The following is a 15,985-nucleotide window of genomic DNA, read 5'->3' on the forward strand; positions in this document are numbered from 1 at the left end:
CGACATGCGGGACCTTATCCGAAGGAAGTACGAATCTTCACATGAGGTTATATCCAGTGACGTCGGAAACGAGTTCCGCTGCGCCCCCCTACGCAGAAGAAGCCCGTGGCCGGTGTCCGTCTCTGCAGCCTCTGCATATGACTGTCGTGGATAGCATGGGAACTGCGTTCCGGTTGCCAGATGGTCGAATGGAGTCGCCTCACGACCTTGCCGCGACAGATATCGATAACGAATCGAAGGACGCCGATCGGTACCGGCCCAGAGTGATAAGTTTCGCAACGAGAAAATGTCCCCATTTGTTCAAGAAAAGAATCCTCGACGTCGGTTCTGGTGATCGGCGGATGTTAGGCGGAGAAAGAATGCTCGAGTCTTAGAAAGAGAGACGGAAACAGATGGCGTCTCGACCGGTTGAGAGATGCCTTGACCTGGAGGAGTAGTGAGTATCATTTTTTGTAGGGTTTTTGGTGGGTTTGTATGCCGCGTCGCCCTCCGTTGGATGGAGTCTTGACTTTTGCACATGTAGGCTGGGTGTATAGAATCGCAGTAGCTTCCCGTATCGTTGACCTCCGAGGGGAATCAAGAGACCACTCTCTATGGTTGGTGAACTCGCATTATGCGAACCACAGGTTGGGATGGTGGGAAACACAACGTCGACACCCAACAGATACGAACATTCACTTCCGGAAAAAGACACGCCATGCATCATGGACATTCCCTCCCCAACCCGACGGAAGTCATGAACTCTTTGATCAATGTTTCATTTGCCTGCCTGACCCTTTACAAACCAGCCTAGCCTAGCCTCTTGGCCATGCAAATGCATAATCGGAAAAGACGACGCGCGCACAATAACCCCGTAAGCCCCCCTTTAAGTTTTGATCCACTGTTGACTCCGGGTGAATAGTTGCGACCATGCATTTCCCAAAGACGGCGCGCAAGGGGGGCTGGGGCCTCGGATTGGGTATTCTCGGGCCCCAGCGGTAGCCCTAGCCAACCAGCCATTCGCCTTCCGCCGCCAGCCCGTCTTTCGTTTCTCCAGGTAACCAGCGCACGAGTACATGACATAGCATACCCATGCGCCGGTCGCCCATGCTCACCACCACCAACACCACACCACCACCACCAGCACCCCCGCCACGAAAAGAGGATGGGTGCAAATCGGGTGGGGTTCGTTTAACGGTAGGACTTCTGGAAGCGAGAGCGGGCGCCGGGACCGCCGAACTTCTTGGGCTCGCACCGGCGGTTGTCGGCGACGAGGAGAGTGCGGTCGTAGCTCACGAGAGCCTGCTTGAGCATGTTCTTGGAGTGCTCATCGACGAACTTCTGGTAGTAGGCGATGAGGGCCTTGGAGATGGCCTGGCGGATGGCGTAGATCTGAGAGGTGTGACCGCCGCCGGAGACGCGGACGCGGATGTCGACATCGGCGAACTTGTCGAGGCCGAGGATCAGGAGAGGCTCGTAGACCTAACACATTGCCAGTTAGCATTCAAGTCTCGCGTTTCATCCATCGGGGGTTGTATTGGAGGATAATTTCGGGGGAGATCGCGTATAGGCTGCATTCTGAAGAGGGAAAAGGTTCGACATGTGGGAATGGGTCGGTAGGCTGAGCGCAGCATGGAGAAAATGGGGAGAGGCATCGTGAGTCGTACCTTGAAGCGGAGGATCTCGGGCTGGACAAGCGCCAGAGGCCTGCCGTTGACCTTGATGAGACCCTTGCCGGCCTAGAAGAATCGACGTTCGTCAGTTACAATTCGTCCCGTATATGAGTTTCCCCAGTCTTTCTTGATCTTCAATTCCTTTGGTTGTATTTTTGTATTCCCCCTCTGCTTGTTTCCCGTTCCAAAAGCACGTTGCAAACATTCTCATCTTCCACACAATTCTCCTAATCCCCCAAACAACGACGATCGAAAGGGGGAAAAAGGTCGGCGCGAACCTTGCAGTGGGCAACGGCGGTGGCCGTCTTCTTCTTGCCGAAGCACTGGACGCTCTGGGTGGACGACATGATTGCTGCTGGAGGGGGATATGTGGCCTTGCGAGAGGATTGAGTGTCGCAGCAGCGGAGGTGGGTTGACAGGTCGGTCGGCGATAAAAGGCGTTTGTCGTGCTTTACTCACTTTCGCTTTCTTTCGCTTTGCAAAATTGAAATCGGCCACTTGTGTGAGGGTTGTGCGTGCGCTTGGCCGGGGCTAGGCCCGATTAGGTAATCTGGGACGGCGGGTCCATTCTGCCGTAAGATGCACGTGATTTTCCCTACCGCCGGTGGGGGATTATGTCATCCATGTCGTTCCGACCCCTCTCCCATGCCGATATCCTTGGATACCTACTTCGTATGCCTTCTACTTTTGTATGATCGGTAGTCTATTGCTCTTCTCCGGCCAAAGCGTCGACCACCAGCAACCATGTCCCGCAAGGGCATTGGAATCGGGGCGTTTGACCGCTCGCGCATCACATCCGCCCAATATGCTAGTCACGGTAGCAATCTCCGTAACACGAATGCTGCTGCCCTAGAGACCCAGCTCGCCGTCTTTCGCTCTCTCCTGCAACAGTTTGCCCAAACCCATGCCAAAGATATCCGCTCCGACCCTTCGTTCCGCGCCCAATTCGCTCGCATGTGCACTGCGATAGGCGTCGACCCTCTGGCCTCCTCGTCTTCTTCTTCTTCGTCAGGCAGCTCGGTCTGGGCACAGCTCCTCGGCCGTCCGCTCAACGACTTTTACTTCGAGCTTGCGGTCCGTGTTGTCGAGGTGTGCACCGCCACCCGACCCGAGAACGGCGGTCTCATTGGCGTCCGCGAGGTCAAGGAGCGCATTACGAAGACGCGGCCGGAAGGTAGCCCCGAGGTGACGGAGGATGACATCCTGCGCGCCGTGGGGACCCTTAAGCCGCTGGGCAGCTCCTTTAACGTCATTCGTGTCGGGAGGAAGAGCTACATTCGCAGTGTGCCCAAGGAGCTGAACACCGACCAGAGCGCCGTCCTCGAGGCTGCCCAGGTGCTGGGCTACGTAAGTGTTGGCATGCTCATGGATAATCTTGGCTGGACCCGTGCCCGCGCCATCACTGCGATAGAGGACCTCCTTGGGGAAGGTATGCTTTGGGTTGATAAGCAGTGTCCCGGTGAGTGGGAATACTGGAGCCCCGATTTCATGGTAAATGGAGCGGCAGGGGCGGCAATGCCGTCCGAGAACCAAGGGGGTTGAATAGCCAGGGAGCCATGGGGCTGAAGGGAAAAGAAAAACAAAGCTGCCAGGGAGTGTTCTCCATGATGCCATACCCACGCATGTCGCATACGCATGGGCCCAGACGTGTCCATGAACTCCGAGCAGGTTTCGCCGGGTAAACGTACCATGAGGAACAGCGTCAGGTCTGGGGTCCATGGTTTTGAATCTCCGACACGCCGGCCAACGTGGGCCGGTCGATAATTGGACATGGAAGCGACGGGTTCAGAAGAGAATCGGAACAGGTCTGTGGTAGTTCGCTCCATCGACACTTCCCTGGGTCGGACATTGGAGTCAAGGAGGCAGTTCGAACCCAGACCAAACACATAAGATTTCGACCTATCTACCGTCACAGCCATGCAGCATGACAAGATGGAAGAAAGCATAGAAACAATAAAGGTTAACATAACAACAGTTTACAAGCGATGTTTCGTTAGTGAACTCGAGAGCTCACCTGAAACGTTCTCCTCGCGCACGCTCTACATATATGTCTTCTCATTGCAGCAGCCACCTCACATGTTCCGCCTTCTCCAGCCCCACAAAACTCCTGATATATCCAACCTCAAGTGTTGAGTATTGTCACCGCATATTATAGACACGCCACTCCTTCGGCCCCTCTCACTACCTATCCCCATCCCCGCTTTCTCTCCGGCTCACCTCGTACACCTCGGCGTTTCATGTTTCATCAACTTTAATAAGGAGGGTTCGGGCCCATGGGACCCGGAGGACCCATGGGGGGGTAGTCCTCGGGACGGCCGCCCATGCCGGGAGCACCGGCGCTGCCGAAGTGCTTCTTGCGGAGGGCGGCGAGGCGCTTCTTCTTGGTGACGGTGTTGATGTAGGTGCCAATGACGAAGCTGACGAGGTTGAAGAAGGGGACCCAGAGCTGGTCGGGGAGGAACTTCTGGGCGAAGGCAAGGCAGATGGGCGAGGTGATCCAGCTGACCTTCATGACCTTCCAGAAGCCAATGCGGACGGTGGCACGGACTTGATGGAAGGTGCGGGCGCCGGCGATGAGAGCCATGGCGATGAGGTAGATGGAGTTTTGGATAGGGGCAATCTGCGAGATTTATCAGTCTTTGGTTTTCTTCGATTGTCGCCCCTCTTTTCCTTTCCCTTCTGTTTTATATGAATGGAATGATGGTCTTCCAACTGCTTGGCATTGTTCGGAAATTGGAGAGATCGAGGCAAGGAAGAGCGATGGAAGCACGATAGCTGGGGAGGGATGACGCACGATGAGGTTACTAGCGAGAATCTGCAAAATCTTGGAGCGCAGGCTAGTGCGGTTGGAGAAGACCTTCTGCAGGAACCAGATAAGGAAATGGCCGACGGGCGCACTGAGGAGAGCACCATAGGCGGCCATCTTGGGCACACGAGAGGTGAAGTAGTTGCCGTGCTTGTTGCGGTCCTTGGCAAGCCACGAGGCGATGAGTTCCTGAGCGCCGGCCAGGGTGCCGGCAGTCAGCATCTTGGTGCGCAGCGGGTTCTCCTCGATCTGCTTGATGTAGGCCTATACGAAGATGAGAAGTGTCAGTCTACCCGCTACTGTATTACCGAACATCCTGTGCGACCGAGGTGTTGTTCTATTTGTGCTGTTTTTCTTGTTTTCCTTCTCTTTCTGTTGTGACGGATGCACGTCATCGTAACGGCGAGGTGGGACGGAAAGAGGACAGATCAGATGAAGAGATGGAACATTGCTCATGGATGAGACGAACCGCAAGGTAGCCCTGGGTGCCGGCATTCTTCCTCCCACCGGTGAGGGCGGTGCCGATGGCGGCAGCGATGGGCCGCTTGCCGCTGGTGCCGGGAATGTCGTCCTCGATGAGTTCGCGAGCCTTCTCGACGCCGCGGCGTATCGTCTCGCTTTCGAATTTGACCGACATGGCGTTCCTTGTGCGCTGACCGCGTTTGCGTTTGCGATTACCGTTGTCTTCGTTATCACGTCGCGTAACCGTCTATGTCGTCGAGTCGTGAAGCGCCGAATGCTTATCGCGAATTCCTGTCGTCGAGTATTGTCTTTTTTTAATAAAGAGGAACAAGGTTGTTATTGTTTAGTTTTCGTCGTTCGTGCGTCGTCGCACCAGAACCGGTCTTGTCTGTGTGTTGTCTCGGTCTCCGTTTCCCGGCTGGGCTGGGCTAGAGACAAGGGGCCTGGAGGATTCAATAGAATGTCGCAAACAATTAACCGAAAATTTGGATGGACGATATCTAGGCTTCGAAAATCGAACCGAAAATCATGTCCGCCAGGATATCCTCAATGATTGTCGCGTCAATTGAGGGGGCAAGGTAGATGCGAGAGGAGCTGCGGTGTGGGTTGGGGAGGTCGAAATGCGGCTCGAGGGCCCGGGCTCTTTGTATCGTGGCGTGTGGGACGGCCAATGATTTGTTTGTCGCGTCGCTATGCCGACCGACCGCGGTTTGGTCAGCCACATGTTTACGTATGGATCTGTATTTGTTGACCCCCAGCTGATGTACCGACCACTTCGCACCCGGTGATTATTCACGACAAGAGCTTACTCTGTGCTCCTAATTCTGCATTGGGGTCCTCGGTGTTACTGCTTTTTCTTAAAATAAAGAGAAGGCCTGCCTATGACATGGTTTATATTTTCATACCAACCCTAACATAACCACTGGCATTGTCGGGTTGCAAGATACGTGTAATTACGAATCAATACCTAGGTACATTACATCTGAGGAGTGAAGTACAACCTACAGGTACTTTTGACTCCTCCCCATGAATCGCCATGAGCCACCACCTCAGGGTACTTTAGCAATCACCCCCTTAAGATTTTTTTAAGAAAGGTCACATTTATAAGGTGACCCGTTGAAATCAAGATCCTCGAGATATTGTTCATTGATCAAGATCTACGGCCATCTACGTCCCTGTCGAAGGCGCAATATGAGGCACATCGTGACCAGGATCACGTGATCCGCCCAACAGACAAGACGACTTGCTAATGGCAAACAGGTCACCCAAGCCTTGCACCCGAACAGAGGCATGTGCTTTATCAAGCCCTTGAACATTGGCCTAGCGTAGTTGTCTCTGCCCGCTTCTTGGGCATAATCCCTTCTGTGACAGCCGAGGGTGATTCCAGGGTGTATGGGTACATTTGTATCCCCATAGCAGTGACCAGCTTGGATATGTTGAGCGCCGAGCCCTACGAATCTCCGTGATCTTCTCCTGAAAGCTCTAAGCAGGCGTTTTGTCAACGCGCTGATGGGCATTGAGAGGGCTATTTATGATACGACATCGGAGCCACCGGGGTGAGTCTGGCCGGCAATGGGCATCCCTGAACCAGAGTGATCGTCCCTAGTCTCGTGAATAGACTGATTCTACCACACTGTCAAAGCTACAACCTGGCGTTCGTGGAGACACTGAGGAGAGTCGGGAGACCACCAGGGGCCGGCATGGACACTCTCATACCAGAGCCACTCTCCTGTTACTGCGTCTCCCATCGCCCTACATACCCCTGAAATGAACCAAGTGGCTGGGAAGTCGTTGCTATGTTGCATTGCAGATAGACAGACAGCACACGGCAGATTTCGTAAATACTCTTCTCGTATCTGTTCCGTAACCTTGAATACTTACGAGGCACTTTGAGAAAATACGTTCAGTCACTTCTCTGTCAGTTGTAAATCTTGCCCGGACGAAATCCCATAGCTGAAACCACGCGATGAGCTGATCCCACAGTCAAAGCCATGCAACAACCGAATCTAGCCTGGAGTGAGCGCAATGCGACGCAGAACGCAAGCACCATGACCAAATGTAGAGGTGACCGCAGGAAGACCGAGTACAGGCCCCTAACAATCGCCGTTTCTGTTGGTTCCAACCCCTCATCTAGACTTGAGTAAGCACGTCTGGAATATGTAACTCGACGTTTTCTTCCGAGAGCGCAACACCCCTGTCTACTTCAAGAGGCTTGTCGCTGAATTTTCCTTCGTCCGACTCGCGCTTCTCCATTTCCGTCGTTTTCTCTGAGAGGGTTGTCACACTTTCCGCCAAAGTGGGACAGGGCGGTGTTAGGCCTCCTTGGTCTTGCGAGCTCCCTTGACCACCTTGCCTTGCTGCATGACCTGCATCCGTGAGATGAGAAAGATCTGGGGACCCTGGTGATCGAGGGAGGTGCCCCTTGTTGATGGAAGAAGCGATATGTTGGGACGCTGTATAAGACGGCACGTAAGGCACATACGGTACGCCCGCCGGCGTATACCAGTCTCCTTTATTCCACGACTTCAGGTCAGGTTGTTGAGCGTCCATGCCGCTAGTGCCGCTCGATATAGAAGTGGTTGTCGAGTCGCCTCGTTCAGCGCGCATGGCAAACGGATCGTAATCTGCGGCGAAAACAGGAGCCTGTTATGAGAACAATTGTGAGCCACTCTCCGCTGTTGTCCTCCTAATATAAGGGATATGTAACTATATTGCACTTACAACGTGACTGGCGTGCTGGCCCAGCTTGGCCACGAAAGCGGCATCATACACCGGTCGCCGGTCGAAGATGTGAAATCCGTATCCTGTAGCAGCCGTCGCAGGGATATCACCATTGAGGACGCCGTTGAGGCTGATGCACGCGCGTTCCGCCCCGGTCTCTCGACAAGTCGGGCATACCTTGAACTGGCACTCGTCCTCAGGGCGCGGGACCCAGGGTTTCGTTTTCTGGAGTTCATCCCAACGATCGATCCTGGCCGTCTCCGGGAGAGCATGTTCATCCGTCTTGTCGCGCGACTCGACAAGTCGTGCCTTTTCTGCTCTGTCCTCCCGATGCTTGGCTAGTTCCTCTTGGATGACTTTCTTGACGTGCTCGCGTTGGCGTAGAATGGTTGCAACCTGTTCGGCCGAGTAGGTCCGCAGTTGCTCAGGGGTAATTTCATCGAAGAAGCTCAGCTTGTCTGCTCGCGCCTCGGGACCTCGCAACCGCGGCTTGACTTGTGCTGCCAGCTCATCGCCAATTTCGTCGAAAGTGGCCCTCTACTCATATGATCGAGTTAGTGCCTCGGCCCTCCTTCCCCCTCGTGGCCTCCAAAGAAACGGAACTTGGGATGGAGTATAGAAATGCGAAGACTAAACATACCTTGCTTCCGACAGCGAGCATCTGGCGGATGAGCTCCTCTCGGTCCTGAGTGCAGCGGTACAGCCAACCGAAAGCCCCTAGTTGATGGCAGGAATCGCAACGGAGATCGACGCTGTAGATACGGGTCATGGTGGTATGCGTACAGGTGGCACCGAGACTGCGACGCGCCATAATAGTGAGGCCACTACGAGGGCCAACCCGAGACTGAAATGAGGAGCTGGCCAGCCCCGGGGGCGCTTGGGGAGGAGGACACGGGACTGGCATCGCTATCTTTACCCTGGCCCCAGAGTTGGCGGACTGCGATGTCGACGACCGTATATTGGTATGGACTTCTCCAGTCTTCGCTTCGACTCGTGGCTGTGGAGTCATGACCTGATGATGCTGACGTTGGCTTTGGGCCGAGCGAGTTCCCTCTCCACTAAACCGAGGACGGTCCGATGCGGCGGTTGGGGCTGAGGGCGCGCCACTTGGACACTGGAAAGTAATCCGGCGCTGAGATGGTTGAGGGATATTGGTGTTGTTGGTGTTTTGGCCACCAGATGGCCGACTCGGCGCCTCTCCATCGTTAGACAGTTCCGGCATCGGAAGGGTTAAATCAGGAGTTGTTGTCATTGTGGCCAGTGACGAAACAGGACGAAGTGAGGGCAAGAGTATACGGTCGTACCTTCCCTTTTACTAGAAGCCGGTCGAGAAAGGGGGGAAGGTGCGATCCTGTCCTCTCATTTGGATCTAGGTAGGTAGGAGGTACCTTAGATGGATAGAATGGTAGAATACTGAGAAGTCCACCCGATTTGAGCGAGCTCGATGCTTGATATGTTATGTTCAGAGGCCTCTATGTCAAAGAAGAGACAGCCTGGTGACCTTTATTGTGAGTCAAAGAGACTTACAAAGGACAGCGGTTAGAAAGGAGATGATCTTGGCTTTAGCTATTCTGGAGTCTAAGCCAGGGCAGTTTAGGAACATACCAAGTCGTGAATGAGAGCTCGTGAGAGAAGATACAGAGACAGGCCCGACAGAGACAATAATATATATAAACCAAGGTCGCTTACATGAGCGACGACTGGAGGTTGCTATCTTTCACAATGAGGCACTGTGCGCCTTCGTTCAGCTATACCAACAACACAGATTCCCGACTTGATCTATGGTTGCCTACCTCCTTAGTTCCTCGTGCTCTCCAGAACAGCCTTCATCATGGCATTATTAACCACAGTAGCATCTTTGAACCGCGGTTGAAAGAACTCCTGCGTCGTTTCGAACCGATTCTTCCACGTCTCAAAGTGGCCCAGAGACACGCACTCCGCCCATCCCCTGGCAGCAAAAGTAAACTCGAGGTCGTCGGACCGGTACGTCCTGTCCTGGACCGCAACACGGAGCGCCTCGTCCAAAACCCCCGGGCTCCGGAACACGTGCTCAGTCACGCCCAGCCACAACCGGAAGAGCGGCGTCGAGCAGACCATGTGGTTGTACGGCACGATACCGAGTTCCGCCCAACAATCCACCATGGCCAGCAGGCTGAGGTGGTTGTTGGCCCTCGGCGCCTCCTCCGCCTCCTTGCGCCCCAGCGAGAACCGTTCCAGCAGATCCGGGATGAGCAGCGGCTGGCCCTCCCAGAGCGGCGCGTCATCCCGCCCGAACACCTTTTCCTTGGCCGCCAGTACGCGGGTTCGCAGCGCCTCCAGGTCGCCCTCGAGCATCAGCTTATACAGCGCCGTCACGCTGCGGGCGTACTGGGGGATCTGTTTGCGGGCCTCCGGATTAAGGATCGCGAGGCCGGCGTACACGTGCCATTTCTGGGAATAAATGCGGAGCATAATGTTAATCTTGACGTTCTCCACCCCTCCGACGTACCGCGTCATCTCCCATGGGAACTGGCGGTTGGCGTGCCAGGCCTTGCCCATGGAGAGGAACGCGGCGTGTGTCACGGCCTGCGTGTCGGCTGTGATGCGGTCGTGCTCTTTGGCCGAGAGGGTGACGTGTTTGGAACCCAGCACGGACAGGACCGTTTCGGCCTTGGCCACGGAGGCAGGGGATGCGCGGTGGGGGATGATGACAAGCGGTTGGTTGTGAGGATCGACGCCCGGTCCATGGAGAGAGTGACACGAGACGATGTCCACGTCTATGGGGAGATGGCGCTCGAAGGCTTTGATCTCGGGGTCTTTGCACGACGTCTGTCCGCCAACAATGGCACCAAGCTTGGTGGCTGCGAGAAGCACGATAGGGTTAGAAAATGTACCGATACGAGGACATCAGATTCCAATAGGGAGCACAGGGAACGTGGCATACAAGGTCCATATTGAGCAATTACGTTGTGAATGGCGGCGGCCTCCACACTATAGATGATGTAGTCGCTGGCTCTCGAGACCAAGTGACCGTTGCGGCAAATTTGTATACGGTTCTATTCTTCATACTCAGCTGTGATACTAGGACTAATTGCGGGAAGGCAAAAGCCCATACATTGCCAGCAAATTCTTCCCTCAGCGCCTCGTATTTTTCCTCCGTATCACAGGCTAGTATTCTGTCCGCCGCTGTTAGTCTCACGATAGACGGGCACGAAGAAAATAACGGAAGTCCTGGTTCTGTCAACTTGTCAGTGAAAACGTTTCCATCAAGACATGCCATAGAAGGATTTGACAAGGGTGTGTGGTCAGACAGAAGTATGTTAAGGTAGCTAGGGGATCATCATGGAAAGCACGGAACGCTTCCCAGAGACAAGAATAGTCGACTGAGAGCGTCCCGAACGATACTCTAGCCAAATGCGCTCATGTCATCATACCAAGGGGGAGGGGAGGAGATTGGAAACGTGAACGAGAAAAAAAAAATAAAAGACATACCATAGACCCTGAAGCGCAGAGGTTCTCCGAGCAGTCCAACAGATGGAAGTTGCCGGACGTACTCACTTCCAACCGGCAGCGGAAATCCTCTGCGCATACATCTTCCCCATGTCACCCATGCCAATGAGACCGACGACAAAGTCTTCCATCCCGGGCTGGACGATTCTGCCCAATGGGCGCAGCTGAGGGAGCCGACGAAGAGGCCATCGTGGAACGAATTGTGTTGTTCTAGGACTATGCAACAAGTCCAAAGAACTCACATCCTGGAAGAAGAATTTCTAGAGCCGGCTTCCCCACTTGCCAACGCGCCGATGGTGACTCAGTGGTTGGGTGGTAGCTCGAAAATCTTCTGAACCTGGAACAAAGAGAAAAAGAAGGAATGGAGAGGAAAGCTGGGAGGTCGCGAGTTTTTGTGGTTGGTCCGAAAGTGGGGCATCTTGCTTAGCATATGGGTCTGGGCTTGAAAATGGTCACGTGACGGTCGCCGAACCAGCCACCGTGATTACCAATCTCTCTTCTTGGCTTCCCTTCGAATACAACGTGGGGTACCTGGAATTCTGAGCCTGGAGACCCCTCTCATCCTTCAACTTGTATGCCTATTCGCATGTACGATTTCCAAGTTTTGGGCCTTGGGTTTTCTCGATAAGAATGTCCGTTATTTTCACGCTGGGGTCGAACGGCTCAGGCCAGCTCGGAATATCCCATAAGGAAGATGTTTCGGTGCCCAAACAGGTCCTATTCCACCCCGAGTCCCCGGAGTCTCCCGTGTCCAAGATAGCAGCCGGTGGCAACCACACCCTTATTCTTACCCAAGATGGAAAACTCTACTGGAGCGGCGATGCCACTTCCGGCGCCTGTGGACTTACGTCATCAGCTTTGACGAGCGAATCAGTCTTTCAACCTATCCAGCTCGCAAGAGAAGGCGACGATGCAGCTACCGGCGCGAAAGATGTGGCACTGATCGCGGCGACGTGGGAAGCATCATTCATCGCCAAGTGGGACGCCCGGGGCAAGGTCACGAAGCTGTACAGCTTTGGTGCCGGTGCGAAAGGCGAACTGGGTCATGGGGAGTTGCTCGTTCGCTCGCCTTCTGCCACGCTCTTCAAGGACTTTCCACCCCCAGAAACCGAAGTTGTGGACCTCGCCGCTGGCATGGGACACGTCGTTGCGGTACTAAGTAACGGGGATGCCTATGCCTGGGGAAATGGGCGCAAGGGCCAAGCCGGTAGTCCCGGGGGTAACATTCATACGCCCAGGAAGATCGAAGGAATTGATTTCAAGATTGCGCGAGCCGTGTGCGGCCGGGAATTTACGTGCTTGTTTGGCGAGCCAGAAACCGGTCGCCTGGAAATTCTCGGGTCTGACAAATGGAGCATCCGCTCATCGGCACCGCCGCAGGTTCCCGGGTGGAAAGATGTCGGGGCCGGCTGGAGCAATGTCTACGTCTTGCAGCAAGATGGGTCACTCCTATCTTGGGGCCGGGACAATCACGGGCAGCTTGCGCCGCCGAATCTACCCAAACTCGCCAAGATCGCCATCGGAAGTGAACACGCTGTAGTTCTGACCCAGGACGGCGAAGTACTGTCCTGGGGTTGGGCAGAACACGGCAACTGCGGACCGCAGGTGGAAAACAATAATGTCAAGGGCCGCTGGAATGTCATCGCCTCGTCAAAATTTATTCCGTCCGGTTCTAAGATTGCAGGCGTTGGCGCCGGCTGTGCGACAAGTTGGGTCAATATCACGACTGGTTGAACACCAGTTGAATCAAAGGGGATGGTCGGCGGGCCCATCGATCATCAAATCCCCAGAAAAGAGTCAATATGTCCCGGAATCCTGTCCGGGGTCCATGTTACCCTCTGCTCCCCCTACCTTATTCTCGAAAGAACAGTCCCATACGCTCCACTTCTGAAAGACGCTGTGTCGGCTCCAGGCCAATGCTGCTTGCCTGTGTCGCGTCCGCGTTCGTTTCGTCCATTTCACCCTCAATGGGGTGATCGATGCGAGACGCAGGCTCGGGCTGAAACTATTCGTCAGTAACAGATAGCTGGAGTAAGAAGGTGGAACATGATGGGTGAGGCCTCACAGTTTGGACGCTTTGGTCCCATTCTAACCTAGCATTCTCCTCTGTCCCCTCATCGTCCTCCTGCACAGGCTCCCACTCGTAGTCATCTACAAACAGGCCCTCCGAGCGCATAGTAGGCGGCGGAGCTGGCCGCTGAGACGGACGAAGATCAAACGCCGACATCCTTCCAACACCTGCTGCGGCCGAAAGCATTGAATTCTGGGGCGGGGGCTGTAGGGCACTACCTAGCCTGGACTGTACCTGGGCTGAGGCTTGCGGTTGCGGGGTTTTCCGGGGCTGTTCAGACGGCGCAGCACTCTGTCTCCTAGACGCGGCTTCGAGCTGCTGCTGCTGCTGCGCGCCTCTTGTGCCGCTATTGGAGCTTTTCCCCTTCTTGGTTTTGTGGGGAGGGTTGGCGCTGCGCTCACCCACGGTCATGAGGAGAAACTCGCAAGACACGGCGTCACCAAGGTAGGTTAGCTGCATGGGACGGGCTGGACCAGAGTAGCGGGCCGTCACATTGGTACCGGCAATACCAGCGTGTTGCATAATGGCTCGGAAGTCGCGCACGTTCATAACGATGTGCAGGTTGTCTTCGACTTCGAGGTCCTCGAATTCGTCAACCTCGATGGCTATGGATGTACGCAGCGGCTTCTTGAGAACCTCTGACGTGATGGTTAGCATACGTCTGCCTAGTTTCTAGGTTCAAGTGCAACTCGCAGGACAGAGGAATGGACGCAGCACATACCATCTCCATTGACCGATTTTTCGGTGAAACAGGTGAATTTGACATGTTCTCCGTCCGAGTTGATGTCCAAGAGCTCCACGCCGGGCCCGAAATGATCCATCAGCTGCCGCAGCGTCCTCGACGGGATGGTCCAATGGTTGGTTGCCTCCTCACGATTGAACTTGGCGTGCACGGGTACGACCACCTCAAAGGGGAGACGATGCGTGGAGGCTATGCCGTTCCGGAAGACGAGTTTAGCGATGAAGCGGCTTTGGACGCCCGGTCCATCTTCGATGGCGACCTCACAGCGGTCGATAAGGCTCTCCTTCTCGCGGTCACGCTGGGCTTCTCCGCCAATGCGGCTGCGGAATATGGAAATCAAAGCCTAGTGTGCTCGGTGCTATTAGCAGGACGGAGACACGAGAAGCATGACTGGCCTTGGCGGAGGGTATAGGACTCACTCGGATGTAAAGAGTACAATAGAACTTTTCCGTGTTCTGAAGGCTGCCTTCAAAGTGATAGCGCGAGCAGAAGCGCGTGGTAGAGAATGAAAAACAAGCGTAAGCAGATTTGGATGAATTGAGTGCGGTGAGGATGAGCTGTGCATTGCCGAAAGGAGGGAGCAGAGCGATTAGCGCAAGACCGTGCTATAGTTTTGTTGAGGACGAAGTCCAGTCTGTGATGGGATGGCCGAAGATGTCGGTTCTGTGATGAGTACGAGGACGGGACAAACCTTGTCCTTCTGAGCTTCCAGGGAAACGTCGTCGCTGAATTTATTAAGGCAGATGAGGGCGTCGCGAAGGGCGACGACGGCGTCCTCACTGAGAGTCAGATTGAGGACGGCCATGGCGGCCGCGGGTTAGCCGACTGGAATAGTTGGTATTGACATGAATAAAAAGGCAGGGAAACGTAAATAGAGCCGTTTGAAATCTTGGTCGATTTGGTCGGCCTTATTTTCGAAGTGATTATAGTGTGCTCGTTCTTCAACGTGATGGGCATCACCGGAAGTTCAACCCTTCTTTCCTCTGAGGGTAGGTACCTGTACATAGCTACTTGGTACTTTATGCTATACCCACAGGTGCCCGCCCACAGATGACTAATACTGCTTTCAGAGCCCCACCAAAAATGGTAAGCTATCTTACCTAATGTAAAGAAAACGACAACGACAATCGATGAAATATAAGGGGTTGAAACGTTGAAGAACTCTGTTCCCCGATATTCATACACTCTCCATTGAGACCACGATGAGCGAATACTACGAAAGCCTACGCTACCGTGCACGCTCCTACTAGATTCCTCTATCGCAAGATAGCCACGGCCACCGACGAGCATAGCAAACGATGACAGCTCGTGTCGTTCGCGTTCGGAGCTTAGCATGCTCGGAAGCCAACATTTTTACTCAAACTACAGCACTGAACGCAACTCATCAAGGGCCTCGATATGTGTCAAGACTAATTGTTTTGGTTTCATCCTACTGACCATGTTCCATGCCTCTCCCTCCGTCTAGCAATTCCAAGCCCTAAGCTACAGGCCCACTGGTGCGTTTGCTGTAATCGACTCGGCCCAGAAACTCGGATACTCGTGAACCAGACAAAGAATGCACGAAAGCATGGTTGATGCCCGTGAATTGACAACCCTCCTGGGAATACTGTCACGCGACCTCCTAGATCAGGTCGCCTCAAGTGGATCCGATCCTCGATGAATGAAGGATGAATCCGGATTGCATGACCAAGAAGTTCCTCTCCGTGTCGCAGCACCGCAGTGCGTGTTTGATATACAAATCGACGTCCTGGGGCGTGATTGCGATGGGCCCACGGATACGTAGCTCCTCGATGAGGGGAAAGTGAGATGCCCATTTCCAGAACCCAACATTGAGCGGGGTACTGGCGCATGTAATCGTCATCGTTCTCAGAGGGCGAACGGGTGGGATGGGCGTAAGAAGGAGTGGCACTCCAGTATAAAATGATTCCGTAGGAAATGCCCAGGGCCTGCACCAGGAGAAGGTCTTGTCAGGAAGATGAAAGTTGCCGTCATCTATGTGCAGATGCTGGAGCCCCCTGAGATGTTGGACAGCTTGCGCAAGG

The 15,985-nt window shown here is 54.4% G+C and overlaps 7 protein-coding genes across 7 annotated transcripts; 2 read left to right on the forward strand and 5 right to left on the reverse strand.

Annotated features, from left to right (window-relative positions):
* Positions 1–539: 539 nt before the first annotated feature.
* On the reverse strand, positions 540–2,130 carry ACRALDRAFT_1038129 (40S ribosomal protein uS9). The gene is made up of 3 exons (XM_071015084.1): positions 1,931–2,130; positions 1,647–1,718; positions 540–1,461 (listed from the first exon to the last, which is right to left on the reverse strand). The coding sequence occupies exons 1-3, from the start codon at positions 1,997–1,999 to the stop codon at positions 1,171–1,173; spliced, it is 432 nt and encodes a 143-aa protein (XP_070879941.1). The 5' UTR covers positions 2,000–2,130; the 3' UTR covers positions 540–1,170.
* A 266-nt stretch (positions 2,131–2,396) lies between these two features.
* ACRALDRAFT_1027115 (uncharacterized protein) lies at positions 2,397–3,194 on the forward strand (the record flags this gene model as incomplete). The annotated part of the gene is made up of 1 exon (XM_071014808.1): positions 2,397–3,194. One exon carries the CDS (start codon positions 2,397–2,399, stop codon positions 3,192–3,194), a length of 798 nt encoding a protein of 265 aa, XP_070879942.1.
* Positions 3,195–3,903: 709 nt separating this feature from the next.
* Positions 3,904–5,095, reverse strand: ACRALDRAFT_2039457 (uncharacterized protein; the record flags this gene model as incomplete). The annotated part of the gene is made up of 3 exons (XM_071020963.1): positions 3,904–4,272; positions 4,447–4,722; positions 4,928–5,095. The coding sequence occupies 3 exons, from the start codon at positions 5,093–5,095 to the stop codon at positions 3,904–3,906; spliced, it is 813 nt and encodes a 270-aa protein (XP_070879943.1).
* Positions 5,096–7,626: 2,531 nt separating this feature from the next.
* On the reverse strand, positions 7,627–8,452 carry ACRALDRAFT_2093999 (uncharacterized protein; the record flags this gene model as incomplete). Its single annotated transcript, XM_071022649.1, has 2 exons — positions 7,627–8,178; positions 8,282–8,452. 2 exons carry the CDS (start codon positions 8,450–8,452, stop codon positions 7,627–7,629), a joined length of 723 nt encoding a protein of 240 aa, XP_070879944.1.
* An 840-nt stretch (positions 8,453–9,292) lies between these two features.
* ACRALDRAFT_2031908 (uncharacterized protein) lies at positions 9,293–11,467 on the reverse strand. The gene is made up of 4 exons (XM_071020692.1): positions 11,179–11,467; positions 10,736–10,796; positions 10,565–10,676; positions 9,293–10,481 (listed from the first exon to the last, which is right to left on the reverse strand). Exons 1-4 carry the CDS (start codon positions 11,259–11,261, stop codon positions 9,439–9,441), a joined length of 1,299 nt encoding a protein of 432 aa, XP_070879945.1. The 5' UTR covers positions 11,262–11,467; the 3' UTR covers positions 9,293–9,438.
* A 293-nt stretch (positions 11,468–11,760) lies between these two features.
* ACRALDRAFT_2024809 (uncharacterized protein) lies at positions 11,761–12,864 on the forward strand (the record flags this gene model as incomplete). The annotated part of the gene is made up of 1 exon (XM_071020259.1): positions 11,761–12,864. The coding sequence occupies one exon, from the start codon at positions 11,761–11,763 to the stop codon at positions 12,862–12,864; it is 1,104 nt and encodes a 367-aa protein (XP_070879946.1).
* A 271-nt stretch (positions 12,865–13,135) lies between these two features.
* On the reverse strand, positions 13,136–14,748 carry ACRALDRAFT_2039460 (uncharacterized protein; the record flags this gene model as incomplete). The annotated part of the gene is made up of 4 exons (XM_071020964.1): positions 13,136–13,839; positions 13,923–14,286; positions 14,363–14,500; positions 14,635–14,748. The coding sequence occupies 4 exons, from the start codon at positions 14,746–14,748 to the stop codon at positions 13,136–13,138; spliced, it is 1,320 nt and encodes a 439-aa protein (XP_070879947.1).
* Positions 14,749–15,985: the final 1,237 nt, after the last annotated feature.

Source organism: Sodiomyces alcalophilus, assembly GCF_042370955.1.
Source record: "Sodiomyces alcalophilus JCM 7366 unplaced genomic scaffold ACRALscaffold_1, whole genome shotgun sequence".
NCBI classification, from domain to species: domain Eukaryota; kingdom Fungi; phylum Ascomycota; class Sordariomycetes; order Glomerellales; family Plectosphaerellaceae; genus Sodiomyces; species Sodiomyces alcalophilus.

Excerpts from the sequence above, each read along its gene's own strand:
- ACRALDRAFT_1038129 (XM_071015084.1), bottom strand. The coding sequence starts at position 1,999 with ATGTCGTCCACCCAGAGCGTCCAGTGCTTCGGCAAGAAGAAGACGGCC. Across the intron at positions 1,719-1,930 it reads CCGCCGTTGCCCACTGCAAG|GCCGGCAAGGGTCTCATCAA; the intron begins GTTCGCGCCGAC and ends CGATTCTTCTAG. Across the intron at positions 1,462-1,646 it reads CCGAGATCCTCCGCTTCAAG|GTCTACGAGCCTCTCCTGAT; the intron begins GTACGACTCACG and ends GCAATGTGTTAG.
- ACRALDRAFT_2031908 (XM_071020692.1), bottom strand. The coding sequence starts at position 11,261 with ATGGAAGACTTTGTCGTCGGTCTCATTGGCATGGGTGACATGGGGAAG. Across the intron at positions 10,677-10,735 it reads GGGAAGAATTTGCTGGCAAT|AACCGTATACAAATTTGCCG; the intron begins GTATGGGCTTTT and ends TATGAAGAATAG. Across the intron at positions 10,482-10,564 it reads AATTGCTCAATATGGACCTT|CCACCAAGCTTGGTGCCATT; the intron begins GTATGCCACGTT and ends TGCTTCTCGCAG.